Source organism: Nannobrachium achirus (genome assembly GCF_963921795.1).
Source record: "Nannobrachium achirus genome assembly, chromosome: 16".
NCBI classification, from domain to species: Eukaryota; Metazoa; Chordata; class Actinopteri; order Myctophiformes; family Myctophidae; genus Nannobrachium; species Nannobrachium achirus.
Genome location: NC_137823.1, coordinates 60,762,037 through 60,779,200, shown reverse-complemented (window position 1 = coordinate 60,779,200; position 17,164 = coordinate 60,762,037). Strand labels below are relative to the sequence as shown.

The 17,164-nt window shown below is 43.2% G+C and overlaps 1 protein-coding gene across 2 annotated transcripts in view; it reads right to left on the bottom strand.

Annotated features, from left to right (window-relative positions):
* LOC308300653 (DNA (cytosine-5)-methyltransferase 3A-like) overlaps positions 1 to 17,164 on the bottom strand; it is a 101,385-nt gene that overhangs the window by 76,044 nt on the left and 8,177 nt on the right. For both annotated transcript variants that reach the window (XM_080744529.1, XM_080744530.1), the window contains exon 3: positions 5,584 to 5,697. In XM_080744529.1, the coding sequence (XP_080600655.1) occupies positions 5,584 to 5,697 (114 nt within the window). The remainder of the gene's footprint in view (positions 1 to 5,583; positions 5,698 to 17,164) is intronic.

Below are 17,164 nucleotides of genomic sequence, written 5' to 3'. Positions count from 1 at the left end.
TAAGAGTGCATGAATAAATCCACTAGCTTTAGATGTGAAAAGCACCTTAATATATATGTTTTGGGAAACAATTAGTAAGATGCAAGAGTCATGACTTTTCAACCGTTTAAGCTTGGCACAAACATCGATCGGATAAAAAGGCTTCTTATTAAAGAACACGGAGGATACGGGTAATTATAGAAAGCCGTACCGTATTCAGACAGGAGTGAGACTTTATTAAGCACTTTGTGAAATCTGAATGTTGGTGTAGTTGTAGGGGGCTAAACAAGTCGCTCTGCCCGAACCCATGTAAACGCGGGAACATGACGGTCAGGGCTTTAGTGGGAGAAATATGTGAAAAAGGTGTTCACTTCCGGCAGAAAGTGTGAACATTTGCACCTAGGGGTATTTTTGTGCGCTGAATTCAAAAATTGACGGTCCCAAGCACTTTTCTCAAATTCACTTTTCTCTAATTCACTTACCATAGGGTTAGGGTTAGGAAAAAAAAGACCCCCCAAAAATGTTCTTTAAGTAGCATGTGAGGGGTCTATCTAGGGGGTTTTCATGATTCTGAATCCATTCCAAGCATTTGTTTTGCACAAAAACATTCCTTGGGCAAGAAATGGACCCCACAAAACTATGGTTTAGTGATGAGTCATCACTTTTCAAGGTTGTGTAGGGTCCATTTCTTGCCCAAGGAATGTTTTTCGTGCAAAACAAATGCTTGCAATGGATTTAGAATCATGAAAACCCCCGAGATAGACCCCTCACATGCTATTTAAAGAAGATTTCTTGGGGGGTCTTTTTTCCCTAGTATGGTAAGTGAATTAGAGCCACCAGATCCCATGGGAAAAGTGCTTGGGACCGCCAATTTTTGAATTCGGCGCACAAAAATACCCCTAGGTGCAAATTTTCACGCTTTCTGCCGGAAGTGAACACATTAGCCTATTTTTGTTACATATTTCTTCCACTACTTGGTCTCTACGACCATGCGTGAGCTACGATGGGCTAAAATTGCTTTTGGAAACCCGGCCAATGTTATCCATCATTTCATTGCTGGCCCACAATAACCTGCCAGGCCCATCACAGACCTGTGCTTGTCCTGTTTGTCTCAGTGGTGCTCGGAAGATGCTTTCAACTGTTCTCTTATTGTTATTAGTAATTTCTTATTGAGAAATAAATGCTAAATCAAGTGCTTTAAAATAATGTCAACAATTAACATTTTTGGTGCCTCCCCAGCACAGCAAATTGGGTGGTGCATTGGAAACCTCGTATCTCCAAGTTTCAAATTTGTACATGTTTTCGCAAAGTAAAGCACTGCTTCGTCACACAAGGCCGTCGCACAAAAGTAGTGGAAACAGCAGATCTACAAGCACACAACGCCTCGCGGTGCGAGGCGTTGTGTGCTTGTAGATCAGCTTGTTTTCACTAGTTTAAATCATTTTAAAAATGATAAATACAAAACAAACGGTTTTGGACATTCAAGGTTTCCACCCGGCAACTCAAAACAGAGTCAAAACCAACAAAGGGTCAAACTCTTTTTTCTGCTATACCACCAAAATGTGGAAAGCCTTACCGAAGGTCATAAAGGAGTGTGGATCACTAGCATCCTTTAAAATTGCCCTGAAAAACCACTTACAGGCAGCAGCCGTTCGCAACTGGTAAAAAAACGAACCTAGCCCAACCCTACCCTCCCCTACCCCTTCTTTGTATATACTGTTTGTTTAGACTTACTGTTTTCTTTTTTCTTTTTCTTTACATATCTACTGCATAGTACTGTGTTCTATTTGTCTGTCATTCAATGTTATATGAGATACTTCAATGGTTTCCAGTGGAAATAAGCTTACTCTTTTCATGGATCTCCTTTTAGTAGACCTTGTACCAGTGAACTGTACCGTCATGAAACTGTACCTTTTCCTATGCAAACTTCTAATAAAGTCTTCAATCAATCAATCAATCAATCAACGACGATAGGGATATTCTGGCTCGGATCATTAATAATATTTTTGAACCTCAATGTTGAGTCGTTCAGTAATGTTATTTACAGTACCAAGTTGAACATGAGTGTCGTGATGTAAACCAGCCTGTGTAGGCGCACATGGTAATCTGAACAATGATGCACTCTCTAAACAGAGGGATACACTGCACTGGGACTGCTCCAGTCATTAGACCAGGTTTTAGCTGGTCTAAAGTGCTATCGCTTTCTGCCTTTTCTCTCACCCCCCTTAGATAGCAATGCGGCAACAATTTGCCTGACCACACCCACCCATGGGCGCACAGACAGCTCCAAGTAACATTTACAAAATGTGGGCACACTGTGAAAGAGACAACTGCGTTTGTTGTACTGGCGATGACAGCTTTTTGAGTATGAGATACTGTAGAGCCCCCAGAGTTAAATCAACTATGAGGATTAGTTTCCATCTGACTGGTGTCTCTTTTCCACAATCCATATAAACGGATCATGATAATGTGTAGGCAAACCATCTATCTAGACGTGTGTGTGTGTGTGTGTGTGTGTGTGTGTGTGTGTGCGCGCGCGCGCAAGCACAAACGCGCAGGCGGGCGCAAGCATGTGTGTATGACAGAGACCCCATTAACCCCGCCTTTAAACATCAAAGCATCACCAGACCTGCTGTACATCAAACATACGCATGCGTGCACGTGTGTGCGTGCACGCTGGTTAACTCCGTATACCTGCTTATCTGGACCTGTGTTTAATCAGCTGTATTGACCCACTGGGATTAGACAACGCAGCTCAGCACATGCACACGTACGTACGCACGTACGCACACACGCACGCGTGCACGTACACACACACGCACACGCACACGCACACACACACACACACACACACACACACACACACACACACACACACACACACACACACACACAGACCAACGGATGGTTGAGAGAAAGTGAGAAAGAACCATGGGGAAAAAAAGAGGGATTTGGGTCTGAGGACGTTGAGAGCGTCTTGTCTCAATTAGCTCTTCATATACTGTAGCGCTGTTACTGTACGCTCGCTGGATCTGCCTGTGGTTTGGACTACATCTGCATTGATTAGACAGCTGGCAAAGAGAGAGAAACTCCATTTACAGTAAGCACTTAAACACATGAACCCCAGTGTCCCTATTCTGGCAGGGAGAGAACACTGTGTGAACAAATCTACAAGCTCACAACACGTTGCAAATGCAACGCGCTGTGAGCTTGTAGAGCGGCTATTTTTTATTAAGGATATTTAGTTCAGAGCAAAAACAGAAGGGAGCTATCATGGGGAACTCAGTCAACTAAGTACATGGGGTTTAAGCCAGGGGTCTTCAACGTTTTCAGGCCAAGGACCCCTTAGTTGAGAGAGAGACGAAGCAGGGACCCCCCACAACCTGTTCATAGATTCCATATAGTTTCATCTTTTCACAGCATAATCATCAGTGTATTTTGGAATCATGTCAATTTGTGTTTTGAACCGCTTGTGTTTTGAACCACTTGAACCACCAAAAAAACTTGACCTTTCACTCTGTACTTGGTCTGCTCTTTTTCCCCTCTACACCAGAGCTCTTCGCCGAAAATAGCCGATCTACAAGCTCAGCGCGAGGTGTTGTGAGCTTGTAGATCTGGTATTTTTGGCTAAAGTTATCAGAATATGGACGCTATAGGGTTCAAGTGGTTAATATAAAAAAGGAGGGAAAAAAAGTTTCTATCACACAAAGATTTGGAGGACAGCCTGTAGTAACTCTGAGGACCCCCTAGGGGTCCCGGACCCCTGTTGAAGACCCCTGGTTTAAGTGGTTAAGTGTCCGTGTGAGAGGAAAAAGAAGCATTAATTCCCATTCCCAGTTGCTTATTTCTGCAAAACTATAGATACCAGTTTAATGCATCTCAATGTGTAAACCTGTGTCACCTCTAATGCCAGACAGATTCAATTAGGGTCAGCAGTCCTTCACGTCAGAGCTTTGAACAGGTCTGGCCACCAGGTTCTAATGGAATGCAGCTGAGAAATAAGAGCGTCATTTAAGTGAAACTTGTATCCCCAAAAACAAAACCTAAAGGTTAGAGAAACAGGCCTGTGACTGTAGAGGTCACTGGTTCAGTTAGAGAAACAGGCCTGTGACTGTAGAGGTCACTGGTTCAAATTCCCAGACTGGCTGGGAAAGCGTTGGATGGGGATGGGGGGGGGGGGAGGCTATAGAGGCAAAGACCAGGGGCGTCAACTGGGTATGGCAGGGGTATGCAGCTGCCATACCCTGGGTCCAGGGGGGGGGGGAAGTAAAAGTTACTGTTAAATATAAATCCATGAATGTCTCTTTGTCTATCTGTGCTGGTTGTTATGTTGTTAAATTACAGTAAAATAACTACAAATGCAAAATTTAACAAAATGGTCATTTTAACAAGGTTATAATTATATTCTCCCCATCTTGACAAAATGGTATATTCCCAGGTTCCGCAGGTCAGCTGCACAGGTGCAATGCATTATTGTTAATTGTGGCACGTTTACCAACATGCCAGGTTTAGCTGCACTCGAACAACCGTTCCAGACTGCCATATCCAGCCCAAGAAACCGTAGAAAACCTGGGGGAAAAGCTGACAAAACCCGCGCACGCCACATGAGGACTCCCTTTTGCCATACCCTAGCTTTTGCTGAACTGACGCCACTGCAAAGACCTAACACTTTCTCTTTGCTCTAAGAAACTGGCACTTAACCCTGGACTTCTCCCGGCAGGACTGGACGGCCAACAAGGCAGTGTTTGTAGTGCCGGGCAGCTTCTCGGGGTGTGAATATGACTGTGAAAGAGTATATTACTGAAAAAGCACACGCGTGCTTAGCATATATTCCCTGGGTAAACAACATTAAAACGTGTGGTTGGTATTGTGTGCGTGCAGCGTGCATGAGTGTGAGTGTGAGCAGGCCAGAGGTGTCGCACCAAATTCTGGGCCCTGGGTACAAGGATTCACTGCGGGGCCCCCCATGAATGTTCTTCATATTTTGTGCTTTAGCTATTGAAAAATAGCAGATATACAAGCTCACAGCGTGGCACCGAGTGCTGTGCCGCGCTGCGAGCTTGTAGATCTGCTATTTTTTGAAAAATCGTGAAAATGTGGGCTTTGAATATTTCAAATCCTTCTGAGGTTTTTTGAAAAACCTATGTTTCTTTGTCAGTGGTGCTCAAACCTTTTCATGTGAAGGACCCCCAAAATTATATGTATTTGGCCACGGACCCCCATCTCAAAATATTTAGTTCCAGGGACCCCCCCCCCCCTTGGGCCCTAGTAACTCAGTCCCACTCCCCCCCCCCCCCCCCATGACGCCCCTGAGTGTGAGCATGAGTGTGTGTGTGTGTGCGCGTGTGTGCGTGTGTGCGTGCGTGCGTTGCGTGCGTGTGTGTGTGTGTGTGTGTGTGTGTGCGCGTGCGTGCGTGTGTGTGTGTGTGTGTGTGTGTGTGTGTGTGTGTGTGCGTGCGTGCGTGCGTGCGTGCGTGTGTGCGTGCGTGCGTGCGTGCGTGCGTGTGTGTGTGCGGTCAATCAATCTGCTGTAGTAGAACCCATTAAGCAGTGAGTGGCCGGGCTAAAGCTTCTTGGCCAGCAGCCTATAATGACATTACTCACAGGAAGCAGCTGTTTGCGTTTCCTGCCGGGACGGCCCACTCTGCGGGGGGCGGCGGGGGGGCTGGCCGCCGGCGTCCCCGCCTCTGGACTGTCTTGGTCCGCTCCGTCTTCACTCTGGGCCAATCACATCACACACAGGTCCAGATCGAGACATTCAGCCAATCATGTTGCAATTCATGTTATAAAGTAGAGCCCGTTTTAAGTAATATTAGACCACCATTTGATGACATTTAGCCACTCAGACCCAAAACTATAAAAAAAGAATATATTGTCGTTTCCCGTAAGGATCCATTGGGTTTCATTTTACACTCATGAGTTAAAGATCTTTTAAAGGGTCCATTTGGTTACCAAATTTCCATCATTTTGCTGGGGACCACCTGGAAACCCCTCAAGGACCACTGGTGGTCCCCGGACCATTGGTAAAAAAAAGGCAAGACGTTTTTGAAATTTTGGCTACCGGTATTTTATATTAATACAAAACATGGGTTAAACATCGGCAATCGGTGGTGTAGCACTCACCATCGGCAAACATCGACATCGGTCAAAAAATATGGCATCGGTCAGGCTCTATTATAAAGGCGACATCCTACTAATAAAGGAGCAAACTCACGCTCTAACGCTCTAACGCTCACGCTCTAACGCTCTAACGCTCACGCTTATCTACGTTTATCTATTCACTCGCTTCAGCAACTGATCCCAAAGTTCACATGGTATTGGCCATTAGCATTATACCAACACTGACGGAGCCCAAATTTAATTTCTCCCAAATTAAAGCAGTTTTTTAGCGTTTTCTTAACCACTTCTGTTGAACTCTGCTGTCTGTTGCCAGGGTTACAGTCCGTTCCTCCAGGCCATGGGATCTGTAGCCCCACACACACACACACCCCTTTCTCTCACAGTTAGGAATGTTTCTCTCTCTCTCTCTCTCTCTCACACACTTTCACCGGGTGCGTTTGACATATTTTTTGGAGCACATATCTTTGAACGGGTAAGGTCTTTGCGCTAACAAAACAAATATTATGATGACAAATGTGACAAAATCAATGGGCCATTAAGGAGCACAATGAAAATGAAAAATACAGTCTTCACTACAGTAAGTTCATTGCTTGTGTATTAACCGTTACTGACCACAATGTAAGCGACAAAGCATAAATCACGGCTTGTTTCACACAGAATAAGTTAGGCTTTACATCTCACTATGTCTACTGTAAGTAGGGATGGGACAATAAGCGATATTATCATTTACTGTGAAAAAAACCCACTCATGATAATCGTATCTTGGAGATTTAATTTATCGTGATATCGTCCTCAGTCATGCACTGGGATCAATCCACCTTTTATTTGCCGAGCTGCATATCCGGTACCACCTAAAGTTTAGGTGGTTTATGTCCTAAACCCTCTATAATTGGTAAAACGTACTCATAATATACGTACTTGATACAGTCTTTTTTTCACTCTCTACCAAATGTCTTTGCCAAAAAATAGCAGATCTGCTTTTTTTTGGGCATATGTTTCGTCCGAGTGCATCTCTCCACTCCGACATGTCTCCTTTCCGACATGTCTCCATTCCGACACTAACCCTATCTCTAACCCTAACCATAAACCTTAGGCCCATGGGAGTGTCGCCACTCCGACAATAAGAAGTCAATTTCGGAGTGGCGACATGTCGGCCTCCCGTTCCGTCCCAGGATAATGGATTTTGATTATCACGATAATATCATAAATCACGATTTCTATTGTAACAATAATCGTGATGTGAAATTTTCATATCATCCCATCCCAAACTGTCAGAAGCTTCCTTCCCACAAGACAGCAGATGAAGAGAAAATGAAGGATATGAAGGAAAGTCAGCATGAAGACCGTCAGTCTCTCCTATGCCAAAGAACTATGTTTCAACCTCGCCAAAAAGCGACTGTATTTAACCACCTAAACCCTATATACTTAGTTGACATGAGTCCCCCAGGGGTCTATAATAGGCCCCTCCCCTTTTCCCTCTAAACCAAATCTCTTTGGCGAAAATAGCTGATCTATTTTCTACAAATGTTTGCCCCAGAATAGCTATGGCTCATGTGTTTAAGAGAGGGGTGCGCAGCTGGACCTAATTATAACCATTAATTAGTTGAGTCATAACATGTTCCATTTACAGTACCGAAGTCGTGTTTTGCTATTTTAGTCTAGTACAGTATGTTGACATAATTAACGGTACTTTTCTGTTTGTCTTTGCTACCTCTGACTGCAACACATGCCACTCAGTTTATGCACATATTTGCACAAGGAGGACCGCAATGGAAGTAAGCTGGCGAGCAAGCTTATTTCAATAAAATAATTTTATCGTCTTCTATTCCATTTTGAAGGCTTTTAGGTCACATTATTCACAATTACCTTAACACATTCCCCGCCATTTAACAATACCTTCGTACTCTCCCCTGCCCCTGTCTCCATAGACTTCCATGTAATTCATAGTGCACGGATCATGCACACCCATGCCTAGATAATGCACCACGTGTCTGCACATTGCTCACAGCTTTCAAACAAAAAAATCCGAATGGAAATCCGTTCAGGCATTCATGAGATAGCAGCCATCAGGGGCGCTGGAAGTGGGGTGCTGAGGGAGCTGCAGCTCCCCTGGTGGTGGGGAGAAAAAAACCCCCTTTTTTTTTTTTTTTTTTTAAATAGTCCTATGTATAGGCCTACACACACACAGAGCTATATTAAAACAATAATGTATTTGACTTTGGGGAATAAAATATGTTGAAAAAAGGGAAGTCAAATTTAAATCCCGCTTTGATGGCACACCAAAGTCTATTTATTTGAGAACTAGAAACTGTCTATACGCAAACTAACACCGTATATGGGGAATAAAAAACAGTAGAAAACTGTTACAAAAATAATACCCGATTTTGTAGTGTGTGCGTGAGTGACTGTGTGTGCATGCGTGCTGTGTGTTGCACTGTGTGCTAAAATAACTAGTAACTATACAGCTCCTTGTTACACTATTACTATTTACTATTACTATTTATTATTACTATTTACTATTACTATTTACTATTACTATTTACTATTACTATTTACTATTACTATTTCTAAAATGTTACTGTTATCGGCTCTGGCCGTAAGAGGTGGCTTAGAGCAAGTCAAACTTACAATCATGGGTAACTATCGGCTCCATCTGGCACTGGAGTCACTCAACTTGCTATAAGTATGTCCCCTTAATGTTGTACTGTACTGTTTTGTTTTGTTTTGTACTATATTGTATGTATTGTATGTTTTGTAAGGATAGCCTTACCATCACTTTTGTACAGCCTGCCCAGGGACTACAGATGAAAATTAGCTCATGGCTAAATCTGGCATATTTACATTGATGTTGAAAAACTGACATGTTGATCAATGTGCTTTGTCCCTGACAAATAAATAAATAAATAAATAAATACACCGTTGTGCGGGGAATAAGCACCCAAAACCGTAATAAAAATAACCCAAAAACGGATAAAAAACGTGAATTTTCGGCGTGCGGCCAGAGGCCGCACGCATTAACTCCTCCAGCCTCAGCTCCCCTTGGGATTTGGGAGTTCCAGCGCCCCTGGCAGCCATTATGTTTTCCTAAAATGTAAACAAAGATGGCTGCCATGTTTGAAAGATGGGGTTGCTATGGGGGTTAAACATGCAATTTCGCGATTGCTATCATGCCTACTAAAGTTTTTGGGGTCCAAAAACGTTTTTTTTTTTTTTTTTTCCCTCGGGATTATCGGGCCTAGCGGGGAAAGACATTGAAATAATCTCGGGACTATCGGGCCTGGCATGCAATGATTTAACAGTCTTATTTCTGTACGCGGGGTAAATTCTCTACACTTTATTACTTATTGGTACTTAGTACTCCACTTGTATTATACCTTTTATCACCAAGTGTTGTTAACTAGGGCTGTCACCATTATGACATTTTACATGACGATTAATTGTCACTCAAATAATTGCGATTAACGGTTTAATTATGTTTCTGTTGTTGACAATTACATTTCTGTTTGGCTTTTAGGCTTTAAAGTTGCACATGGTAGATATGACACATAACCTAAATATACAAAGAAATTATTGACATATTTGTTAACTTTAAACTTTAAAAAGAACATTGATAGTGGAAATAGCCGATGCGACGCATTGTGAGCTTGTAGATCTGCCATTTCCACGATTTTTTACTTATTTCTACCATTTCCACTAACATTTTTCAACATGGAAACGATTATGACGATTATGAAAAATAATCGCAATTATGTCAAATAATTGCAATTAGACGATTATGTAATAATTGTGACAGCCCTAGTGTTAACTCTCAAGAGTTACATTAGACACTTGAGGGAAATATTCGCAGAAAATAGCTAAGCTCAAGCCAAACTCAAGTTCTGAGCTTGTAGATCTGCTATTTTCAGCGAAGAGATCTGGTATAGACGGACAAAAGAGCACCAAGTACATTTTCAACTCAGTAGCCTCACGTTGGCCAGAGTGCCGGTGCAAAAAAAAAATAATAATAATAATAATAATAAATATATTGCCCTCAGCAGTGTGTGATATACTGTAGTCTGGCAACGCGAGGCTATCAACTCAGGTCCTTTTTTACTAAGTACAGAGTGTCTAAGTGGATAAACACTCCAGGATTGGCTGTGCATCCTCAGCTGCTGCAGCCAGGAAGTACAGTACAGTACAGGCAGTACAGTAAATGCAGACCCAGGAAGTACAGTACAGTACAGGCAGTACAGTAAATACAGACCCAGGAAGTACAGTACAGTACAGGCAGTACAGTAAATGCAGACTCAAAAAGGTGCCCTTGGGCCGCACTGCCTTGGAACATAATTGATCCGGTGGCCCGCCGATGGCCAAGTGATTAAGACCTCCCCTCCCTGCCTCCGGAGCCACGCGTCCTCAGTCGACCTCAGATTGAATTACACCAGCGCCTTCCTCCCCTCGTGCTCGACTCTCTCTCCCTCCCAGCTCTCTGCTCTGCCTCTCTCAAACAGAAAAGACAAAAAAAGACAAAAGGACGGCCTTGTCGGGGGATCGTTGCCCACAGTGCTGAAACTAAACCTGATCCCCCATCACTTGCGCTCGCTCGCCATTTCCCCTCCTCCTCCATCCGTTTCTCTCCATCTTTTTCCTCCTCTCCTCCTCTCTCCCGCCATCCTGTGTTCAGCGTGACATGTGTGTGTGGTAGACGGTTGCTACGGAAAGGAAACTGCTTAGCAACCGTCTCCGACGGGGCCCGGCCCGCCGCCATGCTGACTAAACGCTGTGACGTCACTACTAGCCTGGATGCGCAGCCTAGCAACCGGGCTGCTACACGGTAATGGCTTTGGCTGCCCGCGGCGAGCAGGCGGTATGCTAGTGTCACGAAGCACGCGCGCACACACAAACAATAGGGATTATTTTATCCCTTATAATAAAGAGATAAAATAATAAAACGCTTCAAAAACAGTCTACTCTATATCAATGGTTCTCACGTTTTAATTTCCATATCCCTGACCCCGTTAACTCTGAGAGTGTACAAATGGACTTACCAGTCCATTTGGTTCCATGTGTACATTCTCAGAGTAACAGACCTTGTAATGGTCCATTTGGAGCCCCCTCAAGGAACGCTGAGGGTCCCTGGACCCCCATCATTGTGAGAAGCACGGTAATATAGCTATAGCAGTATAGTACAGCTGAGTCAAGAAAACACTATCTGGTTCAACTGAGTCCAATATACTGTGAAACGCATGGAAAAGCACTCTGCCATATCTGCTGAACACACACACACACACACACACGCACGCACGCACACACACACACGCACACGCACACACACACACACACACACGCACACGCACACGCACGCGCGCACACACACACACCAATCTGTCCGTATATCTCTGGGCTATTTCTGTCTCCTGGCAGGTTATTTTGGGCGACCACAGTTGCCAAGCAACCAGACTGCTACCCGGACGAACAGCGGTAGCAGACAGACTGTCCTCTTTCTCTCCTTCTCCCCATCCATCCATCCTTCCATCCTTATCTGACTCTCTCTAGTTCCCTCTCTCTCTCTCTTCTTCTTCTCTTCCATCTCTTCTCTCATCCTCACCTACTTTGACTATCACTCAGCCACTCCCTTGGTCTTCCTCGGTGGTTTTCAAAGTCAAGGCCATCAAATGAACATACATTTGACCACAGAACCACCACCTGACTAGTGGTGGTCTGTGGCCATGTTGTGTGATGTTGTGTGCCAGTGACACTTTATGCCCTTATGTGACAATTATATTTTAATGTCAGAACCTGTCAGTACCGTTATGTCCACAAGAGTGCACTCAATGCTTATTGTCAAGAGCAAGTTACAAAAGGTAACGTGTTCAAAATGAGGGTCCGAACAATAATGGACCCATGAAATTAGTTTCAAGATTACATTTTTCAACAGTTGACGGAACCGAACCCGGATGTGGAATTGTCACAATTATTGCATAAACGTCTAATTGCAATTATTTGAGGTAATCACAATGATTTTGCATAATCGTCATTAACATTTCCATGTTGAGAAATGTTCATATAATTTCAAACACTTTCAAAAAGTAGTGGAAACAGCAGTTCTACAAGCTCACAACGCATGCATTGTGAGCTTGTAGATCGGCTATTTCCACTACAAATGTCTAAAGAATAAGGTTAATTTAGGTTATCTGTCACATCTGCCCTGTGCAACTTCAAAGCCAAACAGAAATGTAATTGTTATTCATATGTTCCAGTGATCAGAGACAAAAACACAATTATTTGTGTGACAATTAATCGTCACGTGAGTTAATACTGTTAACTGCTGCCTTGGAGACCGAAGAGGTCTTTCATGTCATCTAGTCCCTTTGTATGTTTATAATGTTTTTCTCCTGAACACCACCATCACAATGGCAACCTACTGACAAAGAATCTCAAATAATGTGGCCTTTGTATATAAGTATACGCAGACATCAAACATATAATTTTCCAAATGTCTGTCTGTCTGAGTGAGTGTCTGTCTGTCTGTCTGTCTGTCTGTCTGTCTGTCTGAGTGAGTGTCTGTCACAGCGTTTCTCCTCAGTGGCTGGAGCAATTGATCTGAAATCGCATCACCATTAGCATATGAACACACCTGACATAACTGTGAAGCCCGTTTGTCACTTTCACAAATCATATGCTGTATATTAGCATTTTTATGGTGTGTCTATATCTATTCTGCATCTAGCTTGAGGCATATCTATTCTGCATCTAGCATGAGGCAACATGTTTAACCAGCTCTGTGTGTGTGCACGGGGAGGGGGGTCGTTTGTCTTGCCCTGTTACAGATTTTGTCCCAAAATCATGCAGATCGGTACACAGTATCTCTGTAGCCATTAAACGAAACGGGTATTTCTTACATTGATGCTCCTACATATTATCATGCAAGCACCAGTTAAAGTTACTTTCCATCCCTCATATACTGTGTGCACAGTGCACATCCCATAACCCCCACACTGCACATCATTTCGGAGCTCATATCTTTGAACGGGTAAGGGCTAGTTTACAGTAATTGTAGAGCTTTGCTCACACAGGTCAGCAGCCAAATCATCCAGTCACTCCATGGCATTAGCACTGGAGGACCCAAGACCTGACAATGCGTGACCAGGCGTCACTCAGACATAATGAAGTTCTTGGAGACTGCGTTCTTATGCACATTTTGGACTTTCTTCAGCAGTTTAAAAATCACACCCAATGTGAAGTGAGCGGTGGTCGTGCTTGCATAACGTCTTCAGACTAGGATTTGAGTCTAGGATGTACAGGCTATGCTACACACACACGTTTTGCTATGGCAAAACGCTGAGGAAAAAGGCTACAGACACACGCACAGCCACTCTATGGAGCGGTTTACCACCGCTCAGAAGAAGAATTGTGCTTGCATAACGTCTTCAATTGGTAATTGGTGATGTAATACAGGCTACACACACACATTGCTAAGGCAAAACGCTGAGGAAAAGTGGCTACAGATAGGTCTAGGATGTAATTGGTGATGTAATATGGCTACACACACACACACACACACACACACACACACACAGATTACTATGGCAAAACGCTGAGGAAAAGTGGCTACAGACACACGCACAGCCACTCTATGGAGCGGTTTACCACCGCTCCAAAAACATAAGTATAGCGCATCGCAGCGGAAGTGGTTTACTGGGGTCACTTAAAAATCGCCCAATAATTTTCCCCATAGACTTTTACAAAAAATATTTATAACGATTATGTTTAAGCCTCGAACCAAGCCATCCAGGATTGTAGTGAATCATGACCATACAACCTTTGATCCTCTGTGAAAACGTATTTTAATATTACATTATTTGATATACTACATTTAATAAATACCCTTTGTTACGCGATTTTCAGAACGTTCTTTTCATAGAAACAAAGGTCTCGTGTTCATGATGGGAATGCCCATATATGGAGGCCACATCGGCCACATACCACACTAACGGCTGGTTCTACAGACAGGGATCTCCATGTATTGGCATAAAAGGGTATGATGTCAGATGTCATAGACATCATAGGACTTTCACATAACGATTTAACAAATAACTCAGTAAGCATGTTTGGGCTCTGACAGCATATCTCTATATGCAGTACATGGATCTCCATATATGGGTACCAGGGGTCTCCATATATGGGTAACTGGTCCAATATACGTACATCACTGGCCAGATGCATGTCGCCCTGAGGTTAGACATCATAGGACTTTCACATAACGAATAGGGGTCTCCATATATGGGTAACTGGTCCGATATACATCACTGGCCAGATTACAGGCGAGGTTGCATGTCGCCCTGAGGCGTCTTACTAGTAGTTATAATAGTTTTACTACTGTTGTTGTTTGTGTGCGTGTGATAAGAGGTTGTAGGGAATTGCTGCACTGTCTGCTCTTTACTTCATTGATTGTATTTTGTTACTTCATTAGTATTGCATAATATGTTATTATAACTTGTACTGGTCATGTATTGTAGCTGACCTAATTTGATTAGATTGGAAAATAGACCTGAACAGAACTGCTTTTGTCTGGGTAAAAGTAGGGTGCTGTCTATGGTCCTGAAGCACTGCGACTTGTTTGCTTCTGGGGTGGTTTGTGTTGGGGGGGGGCACTAAACCTGCCTATGCCACGGGCACTCCAAAGTCTTAATCCGGCCCTGTATGGACACGACAAACCTAATTATTATAATTGCTGGCAAGAATGCTGTTCTACCAGTACATGACAGTTATATGCTACTCCATGAATTAGTCTGGGATCACTTCACTTTTCGGGGTTGTAACCGGTCTGGAGCGGAAACCACAACACGTCATGTTGTAGTACTCAAAGGACTACAATTTGCCGGAAAGATCAAACCGGATTCAGTTTTAACCCAAAATATTCCCCTGCGCTCAAGGACATACTTTTAGGGCCTAGCTAATAAACTCCTTGCTGCGGGGTTGTTTTGTTTTTGAAAAATGTGTTTGGTATATGCATCTTTTAGTCCAACTGTTAGCGACTGGCACGACTACACTACGATACTCGAGCATTTTAATAGGGATTGGGGAAACAAACGGGGGAACCAAATCAAAGCGACGCCGCTTCTTCTAGTGGTTTCCACGCTTTAGGCGGAAACCAAACAGCCTGTTGTGAACGAACACCAGGCTTTCCCCCAGAAAGCCTGGTATGCGAGGTTACTCCATAATAAGAATCTATAGCAGCTACAATAAGGGACAATGACATTAAATTGCATGTTTACGACATAGCCACAATGCTACCTACACACTGCCCTCTCCCCCCTGGTGAAGAGGAAGTCCTATGAGAATGCTGACACAAAACTCTGCCCTCGACATCAACAAGACCAAAGAGCTGATCGCAGACTACTGCACACCTCCATCCAGGATAAATACGATGGTTGATGTGTCAGACTATGAACTGTTTTAGATTCTGCTATGTTGGCACAGAGCTCTGGAGCCAGGAAGCTATTGGCAGAAGGCTACTAAATAGATACTTTCCTCTTAAGATTAGGTTGGTGATGGTGAATGAAGCTATGAAACTAAGGAAAACATAACAAATGGCATAAACATTAAGCTCACACCGGTCCACAAGACTTTCACCCTTATGTACTCATATACAAGATTGGCACAACTGAAGTTCGGGAGGTTGGACCAAGCAGAAGACAACCAGGAACAACTATAACCTGCCACTTGCCAACTCTGCCCAAGTGCCATCTCCTGTCCTGATCACCAAGCAATTGACCCAATTTGTCAGCCTTCTGGTTGGTCCCTGACTGACCAACCAGCAGGCTATTTTGCCTTGTTCTGCACTAGTTTCGCCTTATATGGTTGTTTATGTTGAATTTGCTAAAACATCATTTTTGGAGAAAGAAACATGATATGCAGAGTGAATATACTGCACCTGAGATGTTTCTTTTTACTGTCACCAAGTTTAAAATAAGAACTGAATACACAGAACATCAATAGGAAGCAACTGAAAAACACCTTATTTCAATGGTAGTGGATGGAGAGACAGGATTTCTGTCCAACCAAGAAACATCAACCAATGGGTGCAAAGACGGGCACAACCATGGGCGGGACTTGACAAAGATAACTCCTCCCCATGCCAACTACTAACGTGTCTTCAATCAAGCTGATGACAACTCCTTCCCATGCAAATCATTGTGAAAGTATTTAAAAGCTCACAATGTTGTGAGCTTGTAGAGTAGATCAGTGGTTCTCAACCTGTGGGTTTATTTTGGGGGTCCCCAGATGATTAACATAATGTGCAACATTGTTTTCTCACTCAAACCATCATAAAGTTTAAGTGTATAGAAGGTATCTGCACATTTCTAAAGTGACAATTTAAGGACTTTTTAATACCTCTAAAACGACAAATTAAAACATTGGACAAATTGTCAAATATTAGAGGCAGAAATTGTGAAAATAGCAGATCTACATGCTCACAACGCCTCGCAAGCATGTAGATCTGCTATTTTCACAATAGAAACATGTTATCTTAGTGCTCGTTAGGGTTGGGGGTCCCCAGTTAAAATATGATTATTTTGGGGGTCACAGCCTGAAAAGGTTGAGAACCACTGGAGTAGATCACGTGAACTTTTTCCAGTAGCCGTCTTCTTTCTCTACTTCTATCCTCTTCTCCAGCTTCCAGGTGGGGTCCCTTCGTCCACCACAGTTCAAACATTGTCTATCCTGCTAAGCTGCTACTGGCAGCATTCAGAGAGTTTTTCACTAGCCTATGCCTTTCACTAAAATCATAGAATATTATGCGTCGATTTGACCCGGAGCGAGCATTCTTGTATTGGTACGAAGACCTACCAGTAGGGGTCAGTATTCATAAGTGTGGGGATAGAATTGACTAAATTATTACGTTTGGAGAAAAGGGAGGGAAATTAAAGCAAACCATTAAACCTGTCACTGTACATTGTACACTGTACTGTACACTGTACTGTACATTGGCATTTCTATTGCTTCACAGCGGAGACTCACCGTGTTGGCAGGTTACTGTCAAAATGTAATATACTAGTAAGGGATCATAACATCAGGGATC